This window comes from Sebastes umbrosus, chromosome 10, assembly GCF_015220745.1.
Source record: "Sebastes umbrosus isolate fSebUmb1 chromosome 10, fSebUmb1.pri, whole genome shotgun sequence".
In the NCBI taxonomy this organism is placed as follows: domain Eukaryota; kingdom Metazoa; phylum Chordata; class Actinopteri; order Perciformes; family Sebastidae; genus Sebastes; species Sebastes umbrosus.
The window spans coordinates 26,413,955-26,427,806 of record NC_051278.1 but is presented as its reverse complement, the minus strand read 5'-3'; the positions used below and the strand labels follow the sequence as shown (position 1 = coordinate 26,427,806).

The following is a 13,852-nucleotide window of genomic DNA, read 5'->3' as shown; positions in this document are numbered from 1 at the left end:
CCCACTTTCAACGGGTTGCTAGGCGACGGTAGTCAGGTGACTGTCTGCAGACAGAACATGGCTGACCTGTCAGAAGACCAATGAGGGAAAGGCCAAATTTAGCATAATCGATCTGATTTTTTACGTCGTTTCTGACCACAGTTGACCGTCGTGGACAGCAGTTGACGAGAGGTGTTCAAGGTAAGCATGAGAGCGCTCACGTGTGGTTAGATATATTACTCTGTGTCGTTAGGAACAGCTGCAGCTAGCTAACGTTGGTGTTGACTAGCTAAGTTGAGCTAGCTGCTAGCTACTAGCCAAACAGTCCCCGCTGTCTCTTCCAGGAGTCTCAGGAAGAGACAGGAGTGTCTGTGTGAATGTGAAAGCTAGTTGGAGGAAATAACATTTTAGGAAACTCCCTACATGTTGTCCTCCGCAAAATGTGACTATTATGGTATGTGCCAAAGCCAAAGCTCGTTTGTTGTATCGGAAGTGTAGCTGTAAAAACTACTGTTACATTAGTTAAAGGAAAGATAACAAGTTACAAGTTAAGATGTCATTTAAGATCAGATAAGATAAGATGAACCTTTATTAATCCTCTGGAGGGAAATTCAGGTGTCAAAGCAGCAACATCAGCAAACAGAGTGAAACACAGGAGAGGTAAAGGTATACAAACATTATAAAAACAATAATAGAGATATCAAAGATACAGAGTGAATGGGTGAACATAGTGTGAACAGTTCGTCAATAAATACATGTAGTGTGTACAATAAATAAATGTAATATGTACAAAGTGGTATATAGGATCTATAGTGTAAAGTGCGCCAGTGGTATAAGTTCTTATTATTATCTTGTGGTATAAGTGTGATATAAGTCAATACCTACTCACACACACACACAGAGACAGTCCCCCAATGAGCAGGAAGTCACAACACTTTGAATTTATTGTGTCATCAGTTTGTTTTTGGACTTATTGACATTGGATCTGACTGTGTACTCATGAAGAACATGAACATATCACACATATACAAACATTGGGCTGAATGATGTTTGTGCCTGGTTTATTTTACAGAGGGGAGGTTTAAACCTTTGACCCGAGGGCAGCACTTCATACTGGTTTTTCAGTTGATAGGAGGCATTATGTGTGATTGATCTGGCCTCTCTGTGGAGGAATGCCATTGTCCTGTCACAGACCTTGTCAACTATTGTTATTTTAGAGCTAAATACAGGTTAATTTATTTATTGTATTTATTTATTTGCACATATATAAACCTGCTCAAAATCCAGTCAATGAAACAAAAACAAGAAATGTGTCAGGAGAGGTCAAGAAGCCACAGACTTATACAAAGGACCCCAACCCCAGGAGAAAAAAAACAATAACAAAAAGGAAGAAAGATCTAAACTAACATCATTTTAAAAAATACAACAAAAGTTAAACAACAACAAGAAGTACACAAAATGTGCAGTAAAGCCTAACCAATCCAATAAAAACAATGAAATACATACAAAAAACAGTACAGAAGAAAATAAAATATATCTAAACATATTAAAAGATAATTAGACATAATTAATTAAATGATTAGACCAATGATAGGTTGCCAGCAATATGAGACAAGAAAATTGAGTTTTGGAATGCTTTCAATGCAGGTTTCTTTTTTAACAGTCTTTTGCTATTTGCACAGTGTTTCTTAAGTTTTTGGAGGAACTAAATGAAGGGGCATCTACAAGAAAGATGGAGTTGTTCCAAAACTTAATTGTCTGTGGAGCAGCTACAATTTATGGTTTGGGCTTTGGCAATATTGTTGCAAATTTGCAGAAGACAGCTTGTTGTTGCTGCCATTTAAAGTTTATCTAATTTCCTCTAACACGCTTTTACATTCTAACAATCTCTCAGCTGTTTACATCAAGCAAAGACTGGTTTGAATTTTAGGGCTGTGTATTGGCAAGAATCTGACAATACGATACGTATCATCATGATATAGGGGTAACGATTTAATATATTGCAATATATTACGGTACTGTAAGCAAGGCGATATATTGCGATTTTTAAAATTTAATTTTAGGAAAACTGTCATAGTATAAAGACCACACCAGAAAAACACAATTTTTAGAATAGGCAAAAATGATACATTTATACTGCATGCATAAAACTGCATTGTTTTTGCCCCAAACTGCATGGTATTATCATAAAATGGGCATGTCTTTAAAAGGGTAGACTCGTGGGTACCCATAGAACCCATCTTCATTCACATATCTAGAGGTCAGAGGTCAAGGGACCCCTTTGAAAATGGCCACGCCAGTTTTTCCTCACCAAAATTTAGCATAACTTTGGAACATTATTTAGACTCGCAAGTATGGCGTGGGTGGTACCACTGGATTCCGACTGAGCCTGCTACAACCGTCGAGTTTTTAAGAGGTTAATTAAAAATGGATACAGTGTTTTGGAGAATCAGTACAGTATCACAACACATAATATCACGATACTCTTACACCCCTATCAAATATACAAATTAAAACAAGTATTTGAGCTGCATTATTATGCAAGAATAATATTTTTCTTTAAAGCTGGGTTTTGCCTTAATGATTTATGAATGACAAGTGTTTAAAAGCCCTTTTGAATTATTAAGTGATCTGATTGCAGATGAGCGGGTTGCCGGGGGGAATAGCAAATGGCCCAAGCAGGAGTGAACACTTAGAGCAAGATGCTCAGATTTGGGAGAGACCCTGGACTCTTGAAGAGATGCGGCAGAGCAGTGCCAACTGGTCTTTGGCAGCCGACTCGGGGGTAAGTCAGAAAGTTTGTCCTCAGCTAAGAATTAGGCCAAGTAATTCATCATCACCTTTTCTCAAATAGTCAGAAAAACGCTGTAGAAATCTGAGTAGTGGCGGAGATTTTGAAATATGTTCTGCTTCGGTGTAATGAAAGGAACTCTGAAACTGTTGCTGTCTTCATAACTGTTTTTTTTTCTCCACAGCTCTTCCTGTTCCTCCAAGACTTCTCTCAGAGAATGCTGTCAAAGACCCACGATATTGAAAAGCAGTTGGACAGTCTGATTAATGACACCAAGGCCACAGACAGCTGCTTGCACTCTGTCTTTAACGACTTTCTCATGCTGTCCAATACACAGTTTATAGAAAATGTAATGTATATAATTTAAACATTTTTGTTGTACTTCACTTTTGCTTGTAATACTATAACTGTGACATTTAAGACTACTTGTGCGTTTACATTTGGAACTAAAAGTTTTCATGATGAAATCTATCTATAAAAAGATCATTTTACTTTGTGTCCTGTCACAGAGAGTGTATGATGAAGAGGTAGAAGAGACTATTCCCAAGGCTGATGCTTTGGAGAAGCAGCCTGAGCAGGTATAAAGAATGTATTTGATGGCATGGAGCACAACACTGACCAACCAGTATAATACTGAATAACTCTTTTTAGTTTTATTATTTCAGGGATAATATGGCCACAGTACGTGGCATACATTATCCACAAGTCTTGCATTGCCCTGTGAAAATCATTTTTGTTTTTTCTAAAGGAGAAGACTCGAGAGCAGAAAGAGGCAGAGTTGATCCCGAAGATGCAGGAAGCTGTAAACCATGGCCTGAGAGTTCTGGAGTCAGCCTTTGAGCATCTGGACATCAAAGCGGGAAACTCTGACTCAGAGGATGAGGAGGTCACAGACCGAGTGGAGGCCATCCTGGAGCCTAAGGTGGGCTCTTAATCTTAAATCAGTAATTTATGATTACTGCAGAAATGCATGTGATAACACATCTTTACATGAATCTATTTTATCCTGTGTGTCTGTTTTTGTCCTTTTAGGATCTTTATGTGGACAGGCCACTTCCATATCTGATTGGTTCCCAGGCCTTCATGGAACAGGAGGATGTTGGACTTGGGGACCTTTCAAGTGACGGTAATATTCTTATGGAAGCTTCTTCAGGCGCTCCTACATTGTACTGCTTATTTCCCCTCACGTATTTGTGTGCTTCTCTTTCCAGAAATGTCAGTTGACAGTGACCGAGACAGTGTAATTGAGAGCGAAGATGGCAAAGAAGCAGTTGTAAGACATTTTCTTTTTCTTTTTCTTTCACAGTATTTTTCAAGGTTTTTAATTTGCATCGTGCATAGGAAAATTTAACTTTATTGTATGTATTTATTTATTTATTTATTTAACAGCATTCAGATGATGACTTTAATCAGGAGGAAGATGAAGATCACAATAACATTAGGAAGGTAAGCTTGGCCGCCTGCCTGCCAAAACACATCAAAGGTTTAAACTGAACAACTTTACAGTTTTGTGTTTCTCTTCCCACACTCACTTAGAAGTCCTCCATGTTGAGTTATGAGGACGATGAAGAGGAGGAGGATGAGGATTCGGACATATTTGGAGAATCAGACAGGGATGATGATGATGACGACGACAACGACGACACAAAGGTATGCCTGTTACAACTTTGCACTAGTACTTGAGAGATATCTTTTGTGAATGGGTTATTTGTAATTTCAGACTGAAATCATTCAGTTCTGATCTACAGCAGTGGTTCTCAACCAGGGGTCCTTGAGGGAGTTCCAGGGGGTCTCCAGAAAAAGGGGGAATAGTTTATTTTCACTATTTAATACACTTTAGTAGTGAGCCCAATCTGAGTAAGAGTGACTATTCTGATCATAGGTTTCACTTCCTCCACGGTTATCTCCACAACTGAAGAATTCTGGTCTTAATCATTAATCAAACCAATGCCAAAATCTATTCAGTTGGAGGTCCCTGATGATAAATCTTATCAAATAGGCATTCCGAAAACTAATGTGTATCAATGTAGGGGTCCTTGACAGGAAAAAGGTTGAGAACCACTGATCTACAGTACCTCAGGGACTTTGTTTATCTGGTTGTTTTAATGTCAAATTCAGAACACAGGCCCGTCGTCTTTTGCTGATGAGCTGGCAGCCCGAATCAAGGGCGAACCGGTTAACAAACCAGAAGGAGATCGTGCATGTAAGTCACTGTCGTTATCAACCAACCGGTAGCATATCATCTCACTTTTGTTACTCCCACTCTTCACATTTAATTTAAGGAAAATGCAGCATCAAAGTTTACATTTTTGAGATTTAAGTGATGACATCGTTGCATGTGCATGCTCATGGCTTTTGTGTTTCTACCACATCTACTATGTCTTTTGAAGCATTGGCATCTAAGAAGAAAAGTAAAAGCAGGAAAGAACCAAAGCCTGCAAAGCCACAGGGTACGACTTTCATTCATCATCTTTCCTTTAATTTTGCATTAGTTATTTCCACGGCAGGACCATTGTTCCCAGTTTGCTCCTCAATACTGTTTATATGCATTGTAACAGCAGCTGACGAGGACAGCGATGACATGTTTAAGCCACCGAAGATGGACGACGATGACTTCTCCCCGTTTGGAGGGAAAAGTGGCCTCTTCAGTGGAGGAAGAGGCCTGTTTGACGATGACGACGAGGTATATTAAACTGAATGATTTTCAGAGCTCCCTCTTATTCAGCCCAACAAACTGTAGACTTCAACCAGAATTTGATTTGTGCTGTATTGCGTTTTGTCATTCAGGGGGATCTTTTCGCTGAGGCACCGAAACCTCCAGTGTCCGTAGAGAAAAAGGTGCTGAATGAAAGCACGAAAAGCACAGCTCAAATTGCAGGTAAGACAGACTCTCTAGACAGATTTGTGCAAAGACATATGGATTAGATGGATACAAACATATAGACAAACACTGGACTAGCAGAGTGGCACATAACTTTTATTTTCCATTCAAGAATCCGTCAAACCTGGAAAGAAGAAGATTCCAGCGGGTGCCGTTTCAATATTCCCAGGTAGTAGCATTTCCTTGTAAGACAGCTAATATCAAGTCTGCTTCATCGTCCTCAACTAAACCAAATCACTTTCTCTCCACAGATAACAGCCTGTTCAGTTCAGGGAATGACTCTGATTCAGTTGGGAGCAAGGAGAATGGGTCTCCAGCTCCTAAGACCAATGCTGCCTCCAAACAGGTTCCTACGGGAGCTGCTGTTGGCGGAGGAGGAAGTGGGCTGTTTGATGAAGAGGAAGAGGATGACGACTTCTTCAGTGGTAAAAGTCTGAAAAAGTCTGACTCTGGTAAGTGTGTGAGAATCGATGCTACTACAGTCCAGGTTCAAGTGGGATCCTCACCCTCAAACCCCCCTGTGTTCCCTCTTTTTTCAGCTGGACAGAAGAAGCCCAAGAAAGCTGTTGACCTTTTCGATGAAGACAATGAGGATGGTGACATATTCAGTGAGAAGTACAGTGCGTCGACTCCAGCCCAGAGCAAGAAGGAAGTAGTGGAAGAGCAGGTTAAACCACCTGAGAAAAAGGTAAAGCGTCTCAATGCGGTTGAACATGACAGTATTGATAGTTTTATGATTTGGTTTGGTATATCTACATTGTGTTTTTGTGGTCTGTAGAAGAGTTCCTATGTTGATGATTCCTTGTTATGTTTAGATGCCGGCAGGCGCCATCTCTCTGTTTGGACCCGGGACTCAAAGCTTGCTCAGTGAGGGCCTGAAAAAGCGTCAGCAGTCTACCAGCGAGGAGTCTGAGAAATCCGAGGAGGTCTGAATAGATCATTGTCTAACAATATACTCCTGACAAAATCTAATTTGCTGTGTTTTCACATGCAAAATGCTGGTTTTCGACCAAAATGTTTTGCACTGCCTCCTTATACACCATCAGCTGGTTGTAGGCCTCAGTGTATTTTCATTTTTTATCTACAGTTATGCCAGTTTATTGTAACTCTATGTTCACTTTTTGTTTTGAGGTCGTGCCCGCTCCTACGTTGACTCACAAGCTCATTTATCAGATATGAGTGCCATTAAATAATCAGACATAGTTGCAGTCAGTATATTGATGTTTGCTCCGGGTGCCATATTGGAGTGCAGTCTGAGAAAAGGCCAAATTCGATTTAGTTTAGAGGGCACTGCTGGCCTTTACTCCTGTTGATACAGTTTGCTCGGTACCAGCATTTTCTTTCAAGACTAAAACCTCATACTTTCAAAAAGGAAATTGGAATTTAAAGAAAGCTATTTAAATTTTCATCTTCATGTTGTGCATTTCAGAACGGGCCGGCTCCACATGCTGCGAAGCCTGCTGCAAAGCCTGCTGTCAAGCAGAAACCCCAGACCAGAGGCCTCTTTTCCGATGATGAAGACACACAGGTAAGGCTCTCAAACTTCTCTGGGAAAAAAGTGATGACAGTAATAATAGATTTGAATTACATTATATATGTATATTTGCCTTCCATAGGCATCTCCAACTATCCCTAAGAGCCAGTCTAAGCCTGAACTTACAAGCCAGGGCAAAACCAGCAAGGCCCCTTTGTCATTATTTGACGATGAGGAAGAAGAGGTGAGAATAATAAACTAATATTTCACACACTTAGACAAAACTGAATTAGGTTATTCTTGCTGTGAGTACGTTAAAATAATCTGGTTCTCCACTTTTTACAGGATCTGTTTGCATCTGCAGCAAAGTCTAAATCAAAACCTAATCAACCTAAAGCCTCCACGCCGCAACCCAGTAAAGCTGAGTCCAGCTCCCTCTTCAGTGATGATGAGGTATGAGATTACAAAAAGCCCCACTTTACTGCTGCATGCCAATATTTAATGGGGGCATACAAAATGGAACATTATTTTGCTGAATATTTGAACGACAGGACCAGTGGGTGACTTCTAAAAGTAGTGCTGGGAAGCCAGAGGTCAAGACAGGAGGGATGAAGGCCAGTGCCAGTGCTCCTTCCAGTCTCCCCAGTGCCAAAATGTCTCACAAAAGCAGCCTTTTTGATAATGATGATGATGACGACGACCTGTTTGCTCCAACAACAGAGTCAAGGTGTGTACACTTGTAAGGAGGAACAGTTCAGAAACACGTCCGCTCACTTCCATCATACTTTACAGAAGTACACTTGTTTTTCTTACCTAACCTGTCGTTCTGTCGCTCTTCATATAGCCAGAAGAAGTCTCAGAGAGTTGCTCTCTTGTTTGAAGACGAGGGTGATGTTGAAGATAAAGGATCTCTCTTTGGCGTCAAACCTGCTGTCAACACAAACACTGCAGCCCCAGCTGCTAAGGTGAGTGCACTGACTTGTTTTTTGTGTTTTACATTGGTAATGAAAAACAATCTTGTTTTGAAGATTGCCTCCAGTGGGCTTTAAAAGGGTTTAATAAGCTCAAGTGGTGAAAGAGGACCGTTTAGATCCTTCAATTACACAGAAAGATAAAGTAGACTCTATGAGTTTGCCCACAGCAGTGATATTTAAAAAGCTTCTGTAATAGTTCATTTTCTTAACACCATGTCATTTGCATTATCTCCCACACTGAGATTAAATTCTTTAATTCCTGTATTCTTCAGACATCTGCTGTGGCCTCTCAGTCATCCCCTCTGTTAGAGAAACCAGAGGAGGTTGTAGTTTCTACGACAGCAGCAGAGGACAAGCCTTCAGAGCAGGAGAAGCCAGCAGCAAAGACTCCTGAGCCGCTCCCGTCAGCGCCCTCGCCAGAGATCAGCGAAAGTAAAAAGAAGCCTGCCGGAGCAGTCAGTCTTTTTGGAGGCATCGACGTCTTTGCCAACAAGCAGACAAAGAGCCCGTTGGATGAAGATGACAACGGTGACAGCTTCCTCTCTGAGGACAGCCCACCACCAAATGTCAAGAAGGAGGAGAAGAAGGAGGAGAAAGTCAAAACAAACACTGTTAGTCTATTTGACGCCGAGGAGGAAGATGAGTCCGATTGGAATGACCCGATATTCCCACCCAGTAAACCCGCAGCAAGCAACACACTGAAGGTTTGTATGATTTACAGTAAGAATAGTGTGAACAAATGATTTAGTTGCATTGGTATGCTGTCTCTCCTGCAGTCAAGGTAATAAAATGTGTGTGTTTTATTTACAGCCTACAGAGGAGCGACCACAAGCAAAGAGCACAGGTGTGTTCCAGGATGAGGAGCTGCTGTTCAGTCAGACGCAGCAGAAGGACAACGACCCGGATGTTGACCTGTTTGCCACATCAGGGAAAGCTGCGGTTAGTATATTAGATCTTCTTATCTGTTTGTAGGGGGCTTCATTACAGAAACTTCCTAAGTCTGAAATCCTATATTATCTCAATTTAGGATGACATTTAGGATTTTTATTACAGAAGCATGTTTCCTAACTGCATTTAGGACAAAAAAAACGTATCTTATCTCAGGATAGGAATTTAACTATTACACAACTTGGGGATTTTTTAAGGATGTCCTAAATTCAAAATAACTGCCAAAAATACTGTAGCAGCTGTACTGTTGTTAGGTCTGTATGGCATTGACAGTGAAGATGGGGAACAACACAACACTGAAACATAATGATTGAAAGGCTACTCAAACATATGATGACGCTTTAGATTTCCCAGACCATGTATTAATGGGCATATATTGACTGCCAAGATGATTCATTTTGAAATTGATCGAAGTGCTACGTCCGACACGATTAGCACCTCCAACTCCTTGTAGCTAAAATTGAATGGCCATCTTTTTTTGTCCATGATAGCAAGCTAGCTAGCCAGTGACAATTGAGAGCTGTTGATATTATGGCTTGTCCATCTTGAGTAGCCTACCGGTACCTTGTAATCAAAGATGCAGGCATGACAGGACGAGTGCCGATTGAAGAATCAAATGTACAATCCTAAGTAGGATTTCTTAAGTTAAGAAAAGATAGGAGGTCTGAGATAGGATAGGACACAGCCATGAGTTTAGAAATTGCTTCTGTAATAGGAAACTTATCTTTGAAACTTAAGTTAAGATAGGACAGGCAGGTAGGAGATTTATTCTGTAATGAGGCCCCTGTTTCTTTTGTCTCTGCAAGCAGCATGTTTTTCATTAAATGGTAGGAGACATGACTATGTTTACTTTTTAGAGCTCCAAGCTCAGCTCAGCGAAGCCAGCAGCACAAAGTCTGTTCGCAGATGACGATGAGGATGACCTCTTCAGCTCCATCAAGCCAAAATCTCCTCCTCCGGTAGCAATTTGATTATTTTCTTGTGATTTAGAATTATGCTGGATTCCTGCTTCCCTAACATTGTATATTTCATCAGCTGTGTGAGTAGTCATTGAACTGAACCACACATTTTATATCAGTGGGAGAACGTTCATCTATCTCGTTCATTTTCATCCTCAGAAAATTGCAGAGAAGCCCAGTAAACCTAATGAGAGAGCACCACTAGCAAGTCCAGAGTCTGTATCTGAGATTCAGGTGAGTCTACTGTAAGCATTTACTCCAATAATATCATGGACTGTTTTGTACCTCTTGAGCCATAAACACACATACCTGTGTGTCCATGCGGTTTTGATTTAGGGTTTATTTATGCTTGTATTAGCTGTTTTTTTAAATACTTTTTGACATGTTGTGATAGACACACGGTGTTGTTTTACACAAGAAATGCCTTCACTGGATTCAATTCTGAACCTGCTGTAATCTGACCACACAGAAACCTGCACCAAGCCCTGTAAAACCTAAAGATTCCTCATCAAGGATTGGGAAGCTTCAAGTAATATTTTTGTTTTTATTGCTTCAAAAGTCTTCATTGCTGACATTTCACTCTGATTCCTCCTGAGGCAGGACTTTTCTATTCCCTCTCACGCGTTGTCTTTTGTCTGGGCTTTTTTTCATATTCCAACTTAATAGCTTGGCTACGATACAGCAGCATGACCACCAAGATGAAGATAATTATCCGTTTTGATTTCATTTTGCTAAACTGGAAGAATTTGCTCGCGCTTTCTTTCAGTTTTACAAGATGTTGTTGCATCTTGCTCTTGCTTCATTTCCATCCACAGTACTGATTTTTTTCATTTTCCTATGAATGATCTGCTGCTTGGAACCACTCTGACAAACTTCCTGACAAGAGAGTAGTTGTGTGTTGTTAACTGGAGAGTCTGTTTAGTCTTTGGTCAGTGTTCAGGGTCCATGGTGTGTTTTTTTTCCCTTGATAAATGATTGTATTGTTTGGTCTGATCTTATCATATTCAGGCCAATTTGATGATCAACCCGGCTGCGTTGCTCCCTGGAGCTGTCCCCAGTATGCTAGGGGCCGTGACTGTCCTACCTAGTTCCTCCTCTGGGGTGTCCAGCTCTAGCCTGAGCCCCAGCCCTGTCACGACTCCTGTAGGAGCCCAGGCAGACCGCGAGGGAGGAGTGAGCTTCGACATCCCAGTCGAGGTTACAACACTGCAGAGCGCACACAAGGTGTGTTTTTGATCACTGGAGTTTTATATCTGTTATCTACAAGTCTTTTAATAATGTGGTGCAGGGACGACATATATTTGTGGGCCAACCAGGAAGTTAGCATCGCCCTGGTTCCCTCGATAAAAAGCCAGTGGGATTTTTTCCATTGGATTTTGGATTATTGCAGAAAAATAAGCTCTGTGGCAAACAAACGTTTATGATACTTGCTCGTTTTGTTCAGCAAGATAATTTCCACAAATTAATTTTTGAAGCATAAATGCAATTGCTAGAAGTAAAAAGCTTACATTAGGCTATAAACGAATTACACCACAGTTGCATGAGCGTGAGTATACACAACTAGGCTGTAAAGGTGGATGAGTCGGCGTGATGACGTTCAGTAGTCTCATTTAGCCACTTGTTAGCAACCGCCTTTTTTAAGACACGTAAAAGCTTCAAAATTAACGAGTGTGGTATTTACTGACCTATTTTATATCATAGAACAAAACTTTAAAATCTCTTAAGCTTGTATTAACCACAGACCTTATTTCAGGCGTCTAACTAAAAAGCCATTGACTTCTAGAATAACGAACCAGAAGTGAAAAAATGCTAACTCAGTTCTGGGTTTTAGGACTCATTCCTGCACCACTCTATTGCTTTTTTTTTCTTCTTGAATTTCTGATGTGATGTTGTGAGTGAAAATCTTTTTTCATGCAGGGACGTGCCAAAGGTTCTGTACAACGGAGACCGCAGTCCAGAGCAGCGAGGCAGCAAGCAGCCCAAAGGACTGTAAAGGATAAAAAAGAGACCGTGGGTGGAGACGTTCTCGGGCCGAACCCCAGTCTGTCTGGTTTAGCCTTACCTCCACCAGACAAGTCCAGCCAGACACGTGGCAGTCCGACACTACCTAACTCGACTGCACCCGCAGCTTCCCCACCTTCTCAATCCTCTCTCCCTGAAATCTCCCCCAGACCCTCTGTTCTGACACTACCAGTATCTACAAACACTGGAAAGAAAGACTCCAGTAAAGACAGCAGCGTTACCAAGGTGCTGCCGTCTCCTGATGAGGATGACCTTTTTGCCTCGGACGGTCTGTTTGGGGCCACCTCGGTCACTAACACACCCTCCGCCAGACAAACTACCAAGACTACACAACCTCAGGCCAGTAGCGAGGTGGGATTGAAGAAAGACGAAAGCACTCCCCCGTCCATTTTTGATGCCAACACTGGCGACCTTTTCCAAAAGGTCAAACCAAGGTCAACTACTAAGAAAGCCACGGTCTCGTCCTTTTTGGAAGAAGATGACGATGATGAGGACATCTTTGGTTTGAGCAACAGCTCCACTCCCACGTCCACGAGTAGTAAAGAAATCAAGAACAGCAGTAGCTTTTCAAAGCAGGACATCTTCCAGGTAGCTTTCATTTTACATTGATGGTAATACTGTCAAGGTTTTCTGTGCCCTCATAAGAATATGTTTCATTTCTTTTCTTATCGGCTGAATTTCTTATGTTCTCAGGATGAAGTAGCCGCTGTGCCTAAAGTTCACAAGAAGCACAAAGAGAAGAGCCTTGATGCCAGCCTGTTCAACGACAACATAGACATTTTTGCCGACCTGACGGACACTTTAAAACCAAAACAGAAGTCCAAGATAAAGGGAGAGACCAAGTCAATATTTGATGATGACATGGGTAAGAAAGAATAAAACGCATGCACTCATTTGATACCGTCTGTCCTGTGGTCTACCTTTTTTTTAAAATTGCATATTTAACCAAATATTTTGTCCATCTCTCTGTTCTTTAAAGATGACATCTTCTCACCAAGCACAGTAAAACCGGTCACCAAGGCTCCCCAGAAATCAAAGAAAACACCACCGTCTCAGGAGACCAGTACAGCAGCAGATTCAAGCAACATATTTGATGATCCACTTAATGCTCTTGGTGGGAACTGAACTTATTGTGTCTGAGCAGCCAGATTTGTACAATTGTGGATTCATTCTTTTGTCATTTGGATCGCTGAAAGATTGGAGATCGGATACACTGTTGATAGAGTATTTATTCATATGAATTCATATAAATACTGGGGCTTATATTTTGGCAGATGAAGACTCAAATGAAAATGATTCCAGTCATCTTCTGACAGCACTTCCAAAATCATCTTGGTATCAGATCATATTATGTAATAGTTATTATACAGTGTACTGTTAATCTTTATTATACATAATAGCACTTTATAAGCATACTATATGCTTAGCCTCAAAGCCTGCAGAAATTAACAGTAAATTGTTTTGTTTGTTTTGAAGAAGTTTATCCTTTTGATTTTCCATGTTGAGATTCCATGTCTTTGGGTTTGTGCCATATCATGGTTATGATGAGAAATCAATGTGTTTACTTACTGTCTTAGGCATTTTGACAATGTTTTTATTAATAAGAAATTCATCAATTTCTTAACTTTGGCTGTGATGAAAAAGGAAATTCATTTTTAATAACTAAAAAGAAACATATTTTATGCTATCTGAAATGAGTGTGATTATTTCCAAGTCACTTGTGTGTGTCTGTCTAGACTTTGATATTGATCAGTGTCTGAGATGAGCAGGAAGCCCATTCCGAAGAGAGGGAACTTTAGATATGTGATTATTAACACCATTTCT

At 40.7% G+C, this 13,852-nt stretch overlaps 1 protein-coding gene across 3 annotated transcripts; it reads left to right on the top strand.

Moving 5' to 3' along the window:
• washc2c (WASH complex subunit 2C) lies at window positions 1–13,722 on the top strand. 3 transcript variants are annotated; one of them, XM_037782678.1, is made up of 31 exons: window positions 1–180; window positions 2,621–2,764; window positions 2,955–3,119; window positions 3,280–3,348; window positions 3,519–3,692; window positions 3,803–3,896; window positions 3,982–4,043; window positions 4,160–4,216; window positions 4,307–4,420; window positions 4,889–4,973; window positions 5,161–5,220; window positions 5,332–5,453; window positions 5,558–5,648; window positions 5,764–5,820; window positions 5,903–6,103; window positions 6,191–6,339; window positions 6,467–6,577; window positions 7,081–7,179; window positions 7,268–7,369; window positions 7,471–7,578; window positions 7,677–7,852; window positions 7,970–8,090; window positions 8,372–8,803; window positions 8,910–9,038; window positions 9,905–10,006; window positions 10,166–10,240; window positions 10,476–10,535; window positions 11,015–11,230; window positions 11,924–12,616; window positions 12,722–12,893; window positions 13,008–13,722. In XM_037782678.1, exons 2-31 carry the CDS (start codon window positions 2,621–2,623, stop codon window positions 13,151–13,153), a joined length of 4,386 nt encoding a protein of 1,461 aa, XP_037638606.1. In that variant the 5' UTR covers window positions 1–180; the 3' UTR covers window positions 13,154–13,722. The 3 variants fall into 3 exon arrangements, with proteins under 3 accessions (XP_037638606.1, XP_037638605.1, XP_037638607.1); XM_037782677.1 differs by having other exon boundaries at window positions 2–180; window positions 5,329–5,453; XM_037782679.1 differs by lacking the exon at window positions 10,476–10,535 and having other exon boundaries at window positions 2–180; window positions 5,329–5,453.
• The last annotated feature ends 130 nt before the right edge of the window (window positions 13,723–13,852 follow it).

Coding starts and splice junctions, on each gene's coding strand:
- washc2c (XM_037782677.1), top strand. CDS start 2,621: ATGAGCGGGTTGCCGGGGGGAATAGCAAATGGCCCAAGCAGGAGTGAA. Junction 4,217..4,306: donor ATCACAATAACATTAGGAAG/GTAAGCTTGGCC, acceptor ACACTCACTTAG/AAGTCCTCCATGTTGAGTTA. Junction 6,578..7,080: donor AGTCTGAGAAATCCGAGGAG/GTCTGAATAGAT, acceptor TGTGCATTTCAG/AACGGGCCGGCTCCACATGC.